The following is a 13,991-nucleotide window of genomic DNA, read 5'->3' on the forward strand; positions in this document are numbered from 1 at the left end:
CGGATCTCCCTCCCTCGAAGCCCGCAGGCTGAAGCTGTCTAGCCCCTTGAATGCGAGATTGGGAAGGGGCCTCCAACCATCAGGCTGCCAAGGTCCCTTCCGCCTCGACCATTCTCTGCTTCTTTGATGATTATTTTTGAATTTAGAAACTCCTGTTCCAAACTGAACATCCTGGTTTTGTCTTGCAGGGTCCCCCTCATAAATGTGCCTTAATTTTCGCAGATAACAGTGGAATAGACATCATTTTGGGAGTCTTCCCCTTTGTCAGGGAGCTACTCTTTAGAGGAACAGAGGTGAGTGTGTGGCCCCCAGTATTGAGGGACCCTTTTCTCTGGCCAGACAAAGACGCATGTCACTCACTGCCAGGATTCTGGCAAAAGAAATATTTGGAAAGAATTGGTTTCTAACAGTGAGTGGCTGCCTGCTTGGTGGAAACCCTCCAGACCTTGTCACATTTTTGGCAGTGAGATTTTCCCATGCCCCCAGATCTAGGAGGTAATTTGTCCTAGATGGAACATTGGCTTTTTTGTTTCATAGCAGGTTAAGGTGAGTCAGAGGGCAGATAACTCCCAAGCCTTTCTGCTTCTGGTTATCGATTTTGTGTTGGTTTAAGGATGCTGACTGTTGTCTACCCTTAGACTTATCCTTAAATGCCAAGCAACCCAAGTCCCCATTACTCCATAAACTGAAGTGGAAGCCTCTGCACCAGTACTGATAGTTCCTTTTTTTGTCCCAGGTCATATTAGCCTGTAATTCTGGACCTGCCCTCAATGATGTGACCTACAATGAGTCTCTGATTGTAGCTGAGAGGATAGCAGCGATGGACCCTCTCATCCAGTGAGTGACCTCTTAGCAGCTACAGGACTAGTCCAACTGGGACTCCAGGCTGGCAGGCATGGGCCATGCCTCCTGAGCCTGTGGGTGGGTGTCTTGTTTCTAGGCCATCCTGTGGGATGGAGGTTGGGTGCCGGAGAGTGAGTGAATGTGTGCAGGTGTGTGTATGTTTGCATGCTCCCTTGGGGTATTGAGGTACCTGGGTTTTGTCTCCTCTAGATCTGCATTGAAAGAAGACAGGCTGCTTTTGGTACAGACGGGCTCGAGTTCACCCTGCTTAGACCTAAGGTAATTCAAGGCTACTAGGTGACTCTGTATTGCGATAGGAGGAGGCTGGGACCTCTGGGGAGGAGGACTTTTGTCCTCCTTATCACCTTGTCCTCATTCTCTTACTGAGAACAAGGGTGAGTGAGAGAGAGAGAGACAGACGCGTGCACGCGCGCGCACACACACACACACACACACACACACACACACACACAGAGACAGAGAAGAGTGTAAAAGGAGAGAGAAGAAGAGAGAGGGCGGGTGACTGTGCGGACTGAAATCTTTGAAAGTCACCACATTGCCTCTGTTGGCATCAGCCTTGTCCCTAGCTGGGTCTGCGTGTCTTCTTGGCCACACATTCAGTCTAGGAAAGGGAGCACCCAACAATAACCCAGAAGTTTTTTGAGAGGCGTGTAATTGTAAAAGATTTATTATTTTATAACTGTGACCTGTTCTGCTTGAACATTTGAGGGTGTCTCAGCACTTTGCTAGTTGGTAACCTCAGCCTCTACCATCTAAACATATTATTTATCTCACATTGGAAGCAAAGAGGTGGAACCAAGCAACTCCCCTCCTCAAAGTGCTCAGTGAGTACAAGACACCGATGGGCATCTTCTGGCAATAAGGCCTGGTCCACATTGGCCATTGGGCTTTAAACACAGGCTCTCCAAGTACTTGTCAGGTGGGTTGTGGAGGGAATCCTTTTTTCACTGTGGATATGGGCTAGATAGCTGTTGAGACCCTTCCAGCTTCCCTTCCAGGGAAGTTTCAGATTCATTCTTCAGCCTAACTTGGGAAAAGTTCCTCATTTGCCAGCTTAAGTAAGATGCCATTCAACTTCAATCATGGGCCCCACCTGAGTGTTTCTTTCTTTTCTGGGGGGGCCTGGTGTTCCATAGTCAGGGTTATTCAGGAAAAACATCACTAATTGGAGAAGATTGGTTGGAATTAGTAAGATTCTTAAAATGGGTTTAAGATCAGACAGTTCCATTGCTGGGTAACAGTATTGTCCAGGAGCCTGTCTAGGTTAAGAATAGTTTTGTAATTAGACATGAACTGATGATGGACTCCTAGAGCAGGACCACCTTCCCCTCCATCCCCTGGTCTAATAGATGTTGGTCTAATAAGAAGACACCATAAGAGGAATATTTAAAATTCGTGACTGGTCATTAACAATGACAAACTGGAGGTTCAGGTCAATTGTGCAGGTGCCTGGGAAGGATGGCTTGTCCTGGGCACACCTGAGCCACTGTTGGGGCCCCAGCTCACCATACTCCCTTCTTCCCATGCAGCCGTTTAGACAAAGGACTGGCGGTGCTGGTTCGGGAGCGCAGCACGGACCTGGTAATCATCGAGGGCATGGGCCGGGCCATCCACACCAACTACTATGCAGCCCTGCGCTGTGAGAGCCTCAAGCTTGCCGTCCTCAAGAATTCCTGGCTGGCTGATAGGCTGGGAGGCCGCCTGTTCAGCGTCATTTTCAAGTATGAAGTCCCAGCCAAGTGAGCAGCCCCTTGGGGGCCAGGGAGGCTTCCTGCCCTCCACTTGCACTAGCTTTATTGTCAGTGGTCAAGAATGTATTTTTATTACAACAGGGGAAATGGAGTTCCAATCAGATTCTGTATTTATATTGTGCTTTTGTGACTCAAAGCAACAATATGACTAACTCAATAGACTATACCCACAAACGTATATATATATATATGTATATCACTCATATTGTTTATTTTGGTAAGTGTTTATTTTAATGCTGCAGTATTTGTGATGGAAAGACTTGACTTTTTTTGTTCTGTGAGACATTCATATTGAAATATATTTAAATGTTAAAGAGACTTTTTAAAATATATATATATATATATATATACATATATACATATATGTATATATATATATATGTATATATCTTTGACTAAAATCCGCCAGCAGTCGAATGGCCCATACCAAATAGAGTTTTTAAAGAGCTCAGAGTTGCTTTTGCGTGTTTGCTCCTTTAGACCAGGCTTGCACTGCAGCCCCTTCTCAGCGTATGGGACCTGGTCTTCAGGCTCCATTCTCTCTCTGACATCATCCTGGGCCTCCCTGCATCAGGAGGGCTCAAGACACCTTTGGGTCAAGGACTCCAGGACATTGGCACCCAGCCAGCAGAGCTGAACATGGAGGCCTTAGAAAACTAAGAGTGATAGGCAGGGATATGATGCCCCTTTTAATAAGTTTGATCAGTGGCAGCAGCAACTATTTACAACCCACACCTCCTAGGGATCTGGGTTCTTTCCCCTGTGGGGTCTCCAAGCCCACCAAGGCCCATTCTTCTGTATACTCCAGACTCTTTTGCCCAACCTAAATATAAGGGGGAGCAGGGCAGGGTAAGCACTGATGGACCTTTTGCTGGAGGGATCTCCTGTCTTGCAAGTCTGACTTTGAAACAAAATGTTTCCCTGCAGGCAGGGACTGTGAACCTTGCACACCTATTTCATAGGCACTCGATAAATGTTTAGACCCTGTTTGATGACCCTTCAGAGGCAGGAATGGTGTCTGAATGAGGAATGAGAAGGAAGCTTTTCACACTCATTCTGAGAGCAAAGAAAAATGAAATAGTCCCTGCCTTGAGGGAGCCTGCACAGACACACAGAGGTAAACACAAGATACTCACAAAGTAATTTTGAGAATAGGGAGCTAGGGAAGGCCTTGTTTAGGAGGGGTCATGAGCTATTCCTTGAAAACAGGTAGAGATTCCAAAAGATGAAGATGTGGGGAGAGTGTGAAAAGATGTGGAAGTGGGAGATGGCATGTCCTATGGAAGCGGCCAAGCAGCCACTAGGGCACCATGACTGGAATGCAGAGTGTATGAGGCTAATAATGATGAATCAGCCTAGGAAGGAGGTTGGAGCCAGACAGTGAAAGACTTTAAAAGACTTTTGGAATCGTTGGAGACAGTGGGGAGCTGCGGAAGCTTCTTGATTGGGGAAGGGAAATCAAGCTGGCCTGTAGGTTAGAGGCCAGGACAGTCAGGAGGCAGTTCAGGGGAGTGGAAAGGCTTGTGAGATGTTGGAGTCAGAAGCCCTGGTTTTTAATCTCACTTTCCTCTTCTGTAAAATAAGGGGATTAGTCCCAAGGGCCTCTGAAGTCTTCCCCTCTGAGATCCAGAGTCATATTCTCTCTATGGGACTCAGCACCCCACTTTGTAAAACAAGGGGGCTGGACCCTGTGGCCTCTCGAGGTCTTGGCCAGCTATAAATCTATGATCCCTCTAAAATCACTGCCCATCCAGGAAAGGTTTCTTCCTTGTTGGAGCCTCACATTTGTGGGGATGCAGTCCCTGAAGGTTTAGCCAGGGCTGAGAGGCAGATTTCTGAAGAGCCTAGACATTCTGCATTTTTGTAAGTTTTCTGTGACCTGCCTTCATTTGACTATGGAGCCAGGCGTCCACTACCTGGATTAAGTGCATTTATCCCCAAAAAGCAGAATGGAACTTGGGCTCTAATGAGGGAGGGCTGGGGTCAGGAGCTGCTTCACTGCCGCTCTCTGGGGCTTGCCAGCCCTGGTGAGTGAAGTGGGCTTTAGGAAGCCTTGCATTACAGTAAGGCTTATGGCCATGGTGGAATTCCATCTGAACTATTTAAAACCCTAAGATGATACAGTTAAGATGCTGTACTCTGTGTGGCAGCAAATCTGGAAAACCCAACAGTGGCCACTGGGTTGGAAAAGATTGGTTTATGTTCCCATACTAAAGAAGGATGATGCTAAGGAATGTTAAATTTCTGCAAACTAGACTTCAGCAAGATGTGAGCCGAAAATTACTAGAACAGAGAAGTATCAGAAAATGTCGAAGAGGCAAGGAAACTAGAGACCAAATTGCCAACATTTGCTGAATTATTGAGAAAGCAAGGAAGTTCAGAAAAATCTCTTATTTCTGTGTTATTGACTACCTTTGACTCTGGGGAGCACAGCAAAATGTGTCAAGTACTCAAAAGAGATGGGAGCCCAGATCTTCTTACTTGCCTCCTGAGGAACTTGTACATGGGACAACCCCCCCCCCCCAAAAAAAAAGAACCAAATGTGGAATAACTGATTTGGTTTATGATTGAAAAACGAGTATGACAAGACTCCATGTTGTCACCTTATCTAACCTACATGTTGTATACTCATGGGAAAGGCCAGGCTGAATGAATAAAAAAGCCAGAATTGGAGTTAGGGAGAATGATCAACAATCTCAGATAAGTATTTTATTAGAAAGTGAAGAATTAAGAAGCCTCTTGATGAGGGTGAATGAGGAGAGTATAAAAGCTGACTTGAAACTTAACCCCCCAAAAAAGAAAACTAAGATCATGGCAACTTAGTCTCCATCACTTCTTGGCAGTGGAAACAGTGTCAGATTTTATAGATCACTATATATGGCAACTGTAGCCATGAAATTAAAAGATGTGTGGTCCTTGGAACTACCTGATACAATAGGTAGGGCAGATCTGGACAGCATACTCCAAAAGCAGGGATGTTGTCATCTTGCTGACCAGGTTTGCTTAGTCAAAACTCTGGTTTTTCCAGTAGCATTGTAGTTGGACTGTAAGGAAAGCTGAGCACCTGAGGAGTGGCTGCCTTCAAACTCTCACTGAGGAAAAGACAATGGAGAGGCCCTTAGCAATCAGTCAATACTTAAAGAAATGAATTTGGACTGTTCACTGGAAGGTCAGACACTGAAATTGAAGCTTTTTAAATGCTTTGGCCACATAAGGAGAAGATGGGACTCACCGGAAAAGACCCTCATTTTGGGAAGGATTGCAAAAGGAGAAGGTCATGGTGGAGGAGATGGACAGAAGGTTATAAAAGCAATAAACATGAGCCCAGACAGACTTAGAGACACAGTGGAGGATAGAGGATCGAAGACTATGCAGTCTGTGAGGTCACAAAGATTCAGGCACTCTGGATGAATGAAGAACATCCATTCTTTTTTTAAAAAATTATATAAATCTTTTATTTGTTTCCCAATTACATACAACATAGTTTCTACTAATCATTTTTTTGCAAGGTTTTGAGGTTTGCAATTTTCCTCCTCCCTTCCCTCCTCCCTCCACCCAACAGAATACAATATTTATATTTGCATCCATGATAAACATAGATTAAAATTGAACTTAGAATAATCATTTCTAATGAGCTACTTGGGGCTCCAGGAGGTTGTAACTTTGCAGGATGTGACCCAGGCAGGGCTGACTCTGAGGCCGGATCTGACCTGACCGTGTGATTTTCCTGGTCCAGGGAATTTCCAAGGAGTGACCCCTGCCCTCCAACATACCTCTGGGCTCCTCTGTACATTATGGCCTGGAGCCAGTATGTGGGCCCAGGTAGGACTTGAACTCAGGCATTCTTGGATACCATCTATCTGAGACCAATCTATCTGCTAGACACATGCTGACTCCTAGGTTATAATTTAAAAGATTTAAAGTTTGGTGAAAGCCTAGGAGTACTGGAACCCACCATAGCTGTCACCAAGCCCACTCTTACCTCCTTTTTTAAAGTAAAGAAACAATTCATTGCCAAATGGACCATATGAGGTGACTTTGCCCACCAGCTGGTCAGTCTCAATGAACAAATCTTCGATGAGTTGCCAGTGAAAGAACAATCCCCCTTTTCCCCCCTCAATTGTTATTTCTTTTATTTTTCCAGTCACATTATGAAAGTTTTTCAACATTAATCCACATGCCTTTCCATATTTTTAAGCTACATAACTTCCTTCCACCCTCCCTTCCCATTCCCCTCCCCTCAGTGGTGAACAATCAGGTGAATATTGGACATACACATTTGTGTTTTACACCTTTACAGATTAGTCATTTTAGGAATTAGGACTAAGGGAAAAGAAAGAAAACCGTGAGATACGAAAGAGATAAATAAGAGAAATTTTTTTTAAAAAAGGAATGTAGTGTTCATTCAGATTCTGTAGGGGCTTTGGGTTTATTTGCTTGGATGGGGGTAGCATTGTCCAAGGCAGGTCTCCTAGGGCTGTCCTAGCTCTCTCAGCTGCTGAGAGGAGTGGCTTCCATCAAGGTTGATCAACTTACCATGTTGGGGACAAAGGAAGAAACTGAAACCAGGGCAAGTAGAATGATGGATTCAAAATCACAATGTCAGAATTGGAAAGGACCTCCAGGGCCATCTCAGGAAACCTGTACTTGGTGGATGGACTTGAAGTCAGGAGGATCCAGGTTCAAATTCTTGCTCTGACACTTAATAGAGGTGAAGCCCACTTCAACCTCTGGGTCTGTTTCTGCAAAATGGGCATGATGATGCCAACCTTTGTTGTATCAGGTAATTCAAACGCTTGGTAAACTAGGTCAACACTAAAGAATTGTGAGCTTTTACTTATCGTCGTTATGCCCCTCCCTTATGCCACCCCTGATGAAAGATATCATCCAGCATGGGTCGTTTTTCAAGTTCAAAGGGTAAGAAGCCCTGACTTTGTGGAATCTAGTCCTTAGCTCCAGATCCGACCAGATGCCAGGTCCTGTAGATTCCACATTGGCATCTTCCCTGGACTCCATCATTTTCTTTCCATCTTCTCTTACTGCTGCCAGCTTCCTTCTGGGCTGCTTCATGACCTTCCTCCCCCCAGGTTATTAGACTAGCTCCCATTCTTCATTGAGGTTTCTCTTGAGCATCCTTACCTCCATCCCCCCAATCAATAAATGTTGCCAATGCCTCCACCCGGGGCCCTCCTCCCCATGAATCCCTGGGCAGAGCAGTGGGAAGGTCCCAATACAGGCCTGTTATGAAGTTGAGGTCCTGTGTGAGGAATGAGTATTGGACATGGCTGAGTGGAAAAGGGTGGGTTATGATGTCTTCCTCAGAAGCCTGCCCCATCTCCCTGCCCCATATGGTACCCTCTGGGTACCTCTGCCTTTGTTCCTCTCTCTGTCCACTGAGTATCAACCCTCTTCTTTGGGAAGCCTTGGAGTTGCCAGGGGAGGGAGGGAACATACTTCCTACATTTTTATTCGGTGCTGGAATTGGAAAACTGAGTAAGGAAACTGAGTCCTAGAGGGGTTAAGTGACTTGATCAGGATAACACCATTCCTGAGGCAGGATTCAAACCCGGGACTTCCTGACTCCAGATCCAGTATTCTTGCTCACAGCCTCTGTACCTGATCTCCCCAACCTCTCTTTTGTCAGCAAAGGAAACATCCTAGAAAAATGAATTGGGTCCACAATTTGAACCCAGCTCTGGGACCCCTAATTCAATACACTCTCTTCTAGCTAATGAGTTGTTCAGAGACTCCTGGGGGTGGGGGAGCTGAATCTGTGGGGCCTGCCTGTCTCTTCATCAGGACCAGAGGGTATCAGCCTCACTTGGGGATCTCAGAGATAATGACTGTGATCCAGGGACTTCTCCTCCAGAGCCACCAGGTGGTGCTCGGGAGACATCTAAAGAGCCTGACTGGGCTGCAAAGAACTTAGCAGAGCTGGGGGGGGGGGAGGAGGGTGGGCACCCTGTGGGTCGGGGCCAGGTAGGTAGTGCCCCCTCATTCAAATATTCTCCAAGGAGATTGCATGGAAAACATTCTGCAGACCTTAAATTGCTGCCATTATCAGTATTTTACTAGTTGTCTGGTCTCTAGGCTCACCTAGAGGACTCCCATTCAAGTTTTCTCTTGGACTTTGGCTCTGTGACCCTTGGCCAGAAAAGATAGGGCTCTGGGGCGTGGTGGGGAAGGGAGTTGGGGATGCCAGCCAATCAGCTAGGAACTTCCGGGTCACTGGCTTATGGCAGCCAGCCTTGCCCATTCCCCCACAGGCTCCCCTGTTCCTCCTGCTCCCCCCGCAAAGGGGCTGACTCTTCTGCTCTGTGCTGAGCCATTCTTAGGGCCTGGACCAGCAGGCCCACCTCCATAGCTACCTCTACTTACACCTCGGTCCTTCCTCATCTTGAGCCAGATGTAGGGTCTCCACCCCTCAAGGGCTTTGGGGGCTGCAATAGAGTATTGCCCTCATTTTACAGCTGGAGGAGAAAGGCAGGTTGGGGCTGGGGCAGCATAAAGCTTCATGATATGGCCAAGGAGACAAATTGGAATGTGTGCACCTGCCCTTGGAGCCCCCCCAGAAGAAGGCGAGGTGTCCCAGACCACATGCAATGATCCCCCACTGGTCTGGCAGCAGAGCCAGCTTCACCATCCCACCTCTTGCCTTCCTCCTTCAGCCACTCCAGTGTCCTCCAACCCAGAAAAGTCAGCTCATTTTCTATCCATCAAAACCCAGTGCAAACGTAGGGCCTGTCTTGGCTGCAACCTTCCTGACCTCTTATCTTGGGAGCTGGTGATGTGGAGCTTCCTCTAATGCACAGGGCCTTAAGAAACAAATTCTGTTTGTGGTCTGATGACCCGATGCATTTATGATTTGAAAGGAACCAAACCTTGCCAGCTGCCAGCCTGGGCCCCCCATCTCTGGGGAATTACTGCTCTGAAAAATCATCCATCCATCCATTCCCCCAGATGGCTTATGTGAGCCTAGGGGACCTGTCTGTGGGTGTCTCCCCCAGGCTTCCTGAGCCCTAATGGAGGGGAGGAGGAGCCTTTCTTTATTCTAAAGGATCTCCTGCCCACCTAATCCGTTCCTGCCCACCACTTCCTCCTGGGTCCCTCCCCGGAAAAAAGACCACGCTTGGCATGGTGCAGCCTGGTTGGGGGAGAGTGGACTTTGGTGACATGGGCCATCCCTTCCCACCCTCATTACTGCCTTCATGCCACTGCTTCCCTGTTGCCTTTCCCTTCTAGAAAAATAAAGAACTGTAGATCTGATGTACAAATTGGGGAAGAGTAGACAGGGTATTGGGAGGTATTGGAGGAGGTGGAGAGGGACCAGGCAGGTTTTCCCCACCCACCCACTCCCCCATGTAGTCCCTCCCAGTCCTTAGGCGGTGGAGCTTGGGAGGATGGGGTTAGTACACAAGTTCTGCCCTCTGAAAGCCAAGTTCAAGAACCACTTCCTACATGAAGCCTTTCTTGATTCATTCCCTTATTTCTTCAGACAGGGCCTTGTAGCCAGGTCATATGAGGTTCTCCCTAAAGAAAAATGGATTGAGTTACCTTGGAGAAGGTGCTAGTTGGTGCAGTGGGTAGAGGGTGAGGCCAGGAGTCACGAAGATGTGAGTTCCAATCCAACCTCAGACACTTTGTAGCTGTGACCCTAGGCAGGTCACTTCACCCTGTTTGCCTCAGTTTTCCTCATATGTCAGAATGCCAGCGAAGGAAGGAAATGGTAAACCACCCTGGTATCTTTTCCAGGAGTCTGAAATGACTGAACAACAACCCTGGAGAAAGGGATTTTAGGGAGGAGGCAAAAGCTGCCTTTAAGTATCTGAAGGGGTCATGTGGAGGCTTAGTTTTTGCTCCCTTGGTCTTAGAGAACTGAACCAAAAATAGGGCAGGTTGGGAGGGAAGAGAAGGAAAGGAACACATTCTAGCCTGAGGCCCTACCCCCTGTCCCCGGATGGAGCAGACAGCTTTGGAGGTAGTGAATTCTCCATCTTTGGAGGTCTGCTGGGGAGATGGTACAGGGGATTCATGGTGGGGTCTGGGTTAGCCGGTGGGGCAGATTGCTCTAGGATTTTGAGATCTCCATTCTTCTTTTTTGGGTTCTTGGCTAGCAAGCCCCAAGACCCTAGTGGACATATCCTGGGTATGGCTTCCCCCAACTCCTAATTGTCTCGCTCCATCTTTCCTTGAATCCCTTGGAGATGACCGTGCCCTACCATCTCACCCCCTTGGAGAGGTGACAGATCACTTGACAAACCTTGTCGCCTTTGAGGCTCACAATACCAGCTGTGAGGGAGACAGTCCCAAGGACTGACATCAACCCCATTTTAGAAGACAAATAGCAAGGCTCAGTGAGGTAGCAACTTAGCTGCTTGGGATCACTAACGGATCTAGGACAAGACCAGGACTCGCCTGGATTTGATAGCTCCAGGTCCTGGGACCCTTGGGGACAGAAGGAGGTGAAAGGGGTGGCTCAGAGGGCCTTTCCAAACCACCTCCCTCCAACATCCAAACACTGATAAGAGCCAGAAGAGATGGTCCAGTCCAGTTCCCTCATGGAGCAATCTGGTGAAGCAGCCTAGTCACATGGGAAATTATTAACAGAGACAGGCTCAGAATCCAGGTCGGCTGCAGTCAAGTCCCTGGAGCCTCCGACCTTCAGGCAAATGAGTCAAGTTCAATTCAGAGCATTTTATCTCTTACATAGGCCAGGCAGGCACCTACTTAAACTCAGAATACAAAGCCTAAAAATACGGCAGCTTCCTACTGTCAGATTATTTTCTACTGAAGTAAACCCAAAATAAAACAAGTAGCCGAATATTTGATAAATAGCTAAATGCTTTGATGTGGACGAGGGGTCTCACCTCTCCTGTTCTGCTTGACACCCTCCCCTGAACCCCAGACGACCCCAAGACAGAGGTGTAAGGTACAAAGAAGTAAACTGAGGCAAATATCTGAGAAACTCTCCCAGATTTCCTGAGCCTGAAAAGACAGAAGGAAGGTTTCTACCCACCTCTCCCGACTCCCCTTGGAGAAGTTTGACTTCTTATTGGTCATTTGTAGTGTAATGTAAACTCCTTTGAGTAGGGACTTTAATGTTTGTCTTTGTAGACAAATATAATACCTAGTTCTTAGAACCTTACTAAATGTCCACTGGTTGATTCCTTTCTTTTTCTTCCCCCTGCCCAAGTCAATAATCCAATTTGCCTCAGTCTATCCCAGTCAGAACCCAGTGCCCAAGTCCCAGATCCAGGCCCAGCCCAGCCTAGCCCACTGAACCTAGAGTCCAACATGGTGTAGCCAGAGTGGAGCCCAATCATTTGGACTCTTGAAGTCTCATCGCCATCTATCCAGGGCGGGAGGTGTGAAATGAATCCCCCATTCACTCTTGGCAAATAAGCCCAATTTAGAAGAAGGGGAACTCCCAATACTAGGATAGGGCAGGGTCCTGACTGAGGAGTTCCCCACCTTATGTATGGACCTCTACTAAGGAAGCGCAATGAAAGTTTCCTTTATTGTCATTTTTCTTCCTACCTAACTGCCTAGGTTAGCTTTGCTGCTTCCAGACTGCCAAATGTTGCAAGTTCTATCAAGTCTAATAAAGTGACTTCTAAATGTGGAGCCCCGAGACTGAGTTCTCGTTATAGGTCTCTGGTTATAGATCTGTTCAGTATTAAACCCCAAACCATTGAGCCTGGCATTCATGATCAAAATCCAATGCTCAGCTTCAAACTCAATCCTTCCTAGCATTAGGAATGTGGAGAGTCCCAGACCCAAGCTAGCCCTGAGAAGAGTCCCAGACCCAACAGCCCTGAGAAGAGTCCCAGACCCAACAGCCCAGGGAAGAGTCTCAGACACGACAGTCCTGAGAAGAGTCCCAGACCCAACAGCCCAGGGAAGAGTCTCAGACCCAACAGCCCAGAGAAGAGTCCCAGACCCAACAGCCCAGAGAAGAGTCCCAGACCCAACAGCCCAGGGAAGAGTCTCAGACTCAACAGTCCTGAGAAGAGTCCCAGACCCAACAGCCCAGGGAAGAGTCCCAGACCCAAGCTAGCCCTGAGAAGAGTCCCAGACCCAACAGCCCAGGGAAGAGTCTCAGACCCAAGCTAGCCCTGAGAAGAGTCCCAGACCCAACAGCCCTGAGAAGAGTCCCAGACCCAACAGTCCTGAGAAGAGTCCCAGACCCAACAGTCCAGAGAAGAGTCCCAGACCCAACAGTCCTCAGAAGAGTCCCAGACCCAACAGCCCAGGGAAGAGTCCCAGACCCAATTTAGCCCTAAGAGTCCCAGACCCAAGCTAGCCCTGAGAAGAGTCCCAGACCCAACAGCCCAGGGAAGAGTCTCAGACCCAAGCTAGCCCTGAGAAGAGTCCCAGACCCAACAGCCCTGAGAAGAGTCCCAGACCCAACAGCCCAGGGAAGAGTCTCAGACCCAACAGTCCTGAGAAGAGTCCCAGACCCAACAGTCCTGAGAAGAGTCCCAGACCCAACAGCCCAGGGAAGAGTCTCAGACCCAAGCTAGCCCTGAGAAGAGTCCCAGACCCAACAGCCCAGGGAAGAGTCCCAGACCCAAGCTAGCCCTGAGAAGAGTCCCAGACCCAACAGCCCAGGGAAGAGTCTCAGACCCAACAGCCCAGAGAAGAGTCCCAGACCCAACAGCCCTGAGAAGAGTCCCAGACCCAACAGTCCTGAGAAGAGTCCCAGACCCAACAGCCCTGAGAAGAGTCTCAGACCCAACAGCCCAGGGAAGAGTCCCAGACCCAACAGCCCTGAGAAGAGTCCCAGACCCAACAGCCCAGGGAAGAGTCCCAGACCCAACAGCCCAGGGAAGAGTCTCAGACTCAACAGTCCTGAGAAGAGTCCCAGACCCAACAGCCCAGGGAAGAGTCCCAGACCCAAGCTAGCCCTGAGAAGAGTCCCAGACCCAACAGCCCAGGGAAGAGTCTCAGACCCAAGCTAGCCCTGAGAAGAGTCCCAAACCCAACAGCCCTGAGAAGAGTCCCAGACCCAACAGTCCTGAGAAGAGTCCCAGACCCAACAGTCCAGAGAAGAGTCCCAGACCCAACAGTCCTCAGAAGAGTCCCAGACCCAACAGCCCAGGGAAGAGTCCCAGACCCAATTTAGCCCTAAGAGTCCCAGACCCAAGCTAGCCCTGAGGAGAGTTCCAGACACAATCCAGGCCAGTGAGATGGCTCAGATTCCTCTCACCCTAGAGAGGATCCCACCTGAAGCCAGTTCAGAAGGTGGTCTCCAACCTAGCTCAGCTCAGAAGGACATCCCCAACCCAGCTCAGATCCTGGAAAGGAGTCCCCAAAGCAGACTAGAGTCCACATCCCCAGCTACAATCAAAAGAAGTCAGAAACCAAAAGGTTGAA

The 13,991-nt window shown here is 48.3% G+C and overlaps 1 protein-coding gene across 2 annotated transcripts in view; it reads left to right on the top strand.

Annotated features, from left to right (window-relative positions):
* The window catches only part of PANK4 (pantothenate kinase 4 (inactive)), a 49,634-nt gene extending 41,112 nt beyond the window's left edge, over positions 1 to 8,522 (top strand). Inside the window, exons 14-17 of one of the 2 annotated variants that reach the window (XM_074218686.1) lie at positions 189 to 293; positions 737 to 837; positions 1,054 to 1,122; positions 2,394 to 8,522. In XM_074218686.1, coding sequence (XP_074074787.1) covers positions 189 to 293; positions 737 to 837; positions 1,054 to 1,122; positions 2,394 to 2,607 — 489 coding nt within the window. In that variant the 3' untranslated portion in view covers positions 2,608 to 8,522. The remainder of the gene's footprint in view (positions 1 to 188; positions 294 to 736; positions 838 to 1,053; positions 1,123 to 2,393) is intronic. The other variant, XM_074218684.1, reaches the window with a different exon arrangement.
* The last annotated feature ends 5,469 nt before the right edge of the window (positions 8,523 to 13,991 follow it).

The sequence above is a fragment of the Macrotis lagotis genome, chromosome 1 (genome assembly GCF_037893015.1).
Source record: "Macrotis lagotis isolate mMagLag1 chromosome 1, bilby.v1.9.chrom.fasta, whole genome shotgun sequence".
NCBI lineage: Eukaryota > Metazoa > Chordata > Mammalia > Peramelemorphia > Peramelidae > Macrotis > Macrotis lagotis.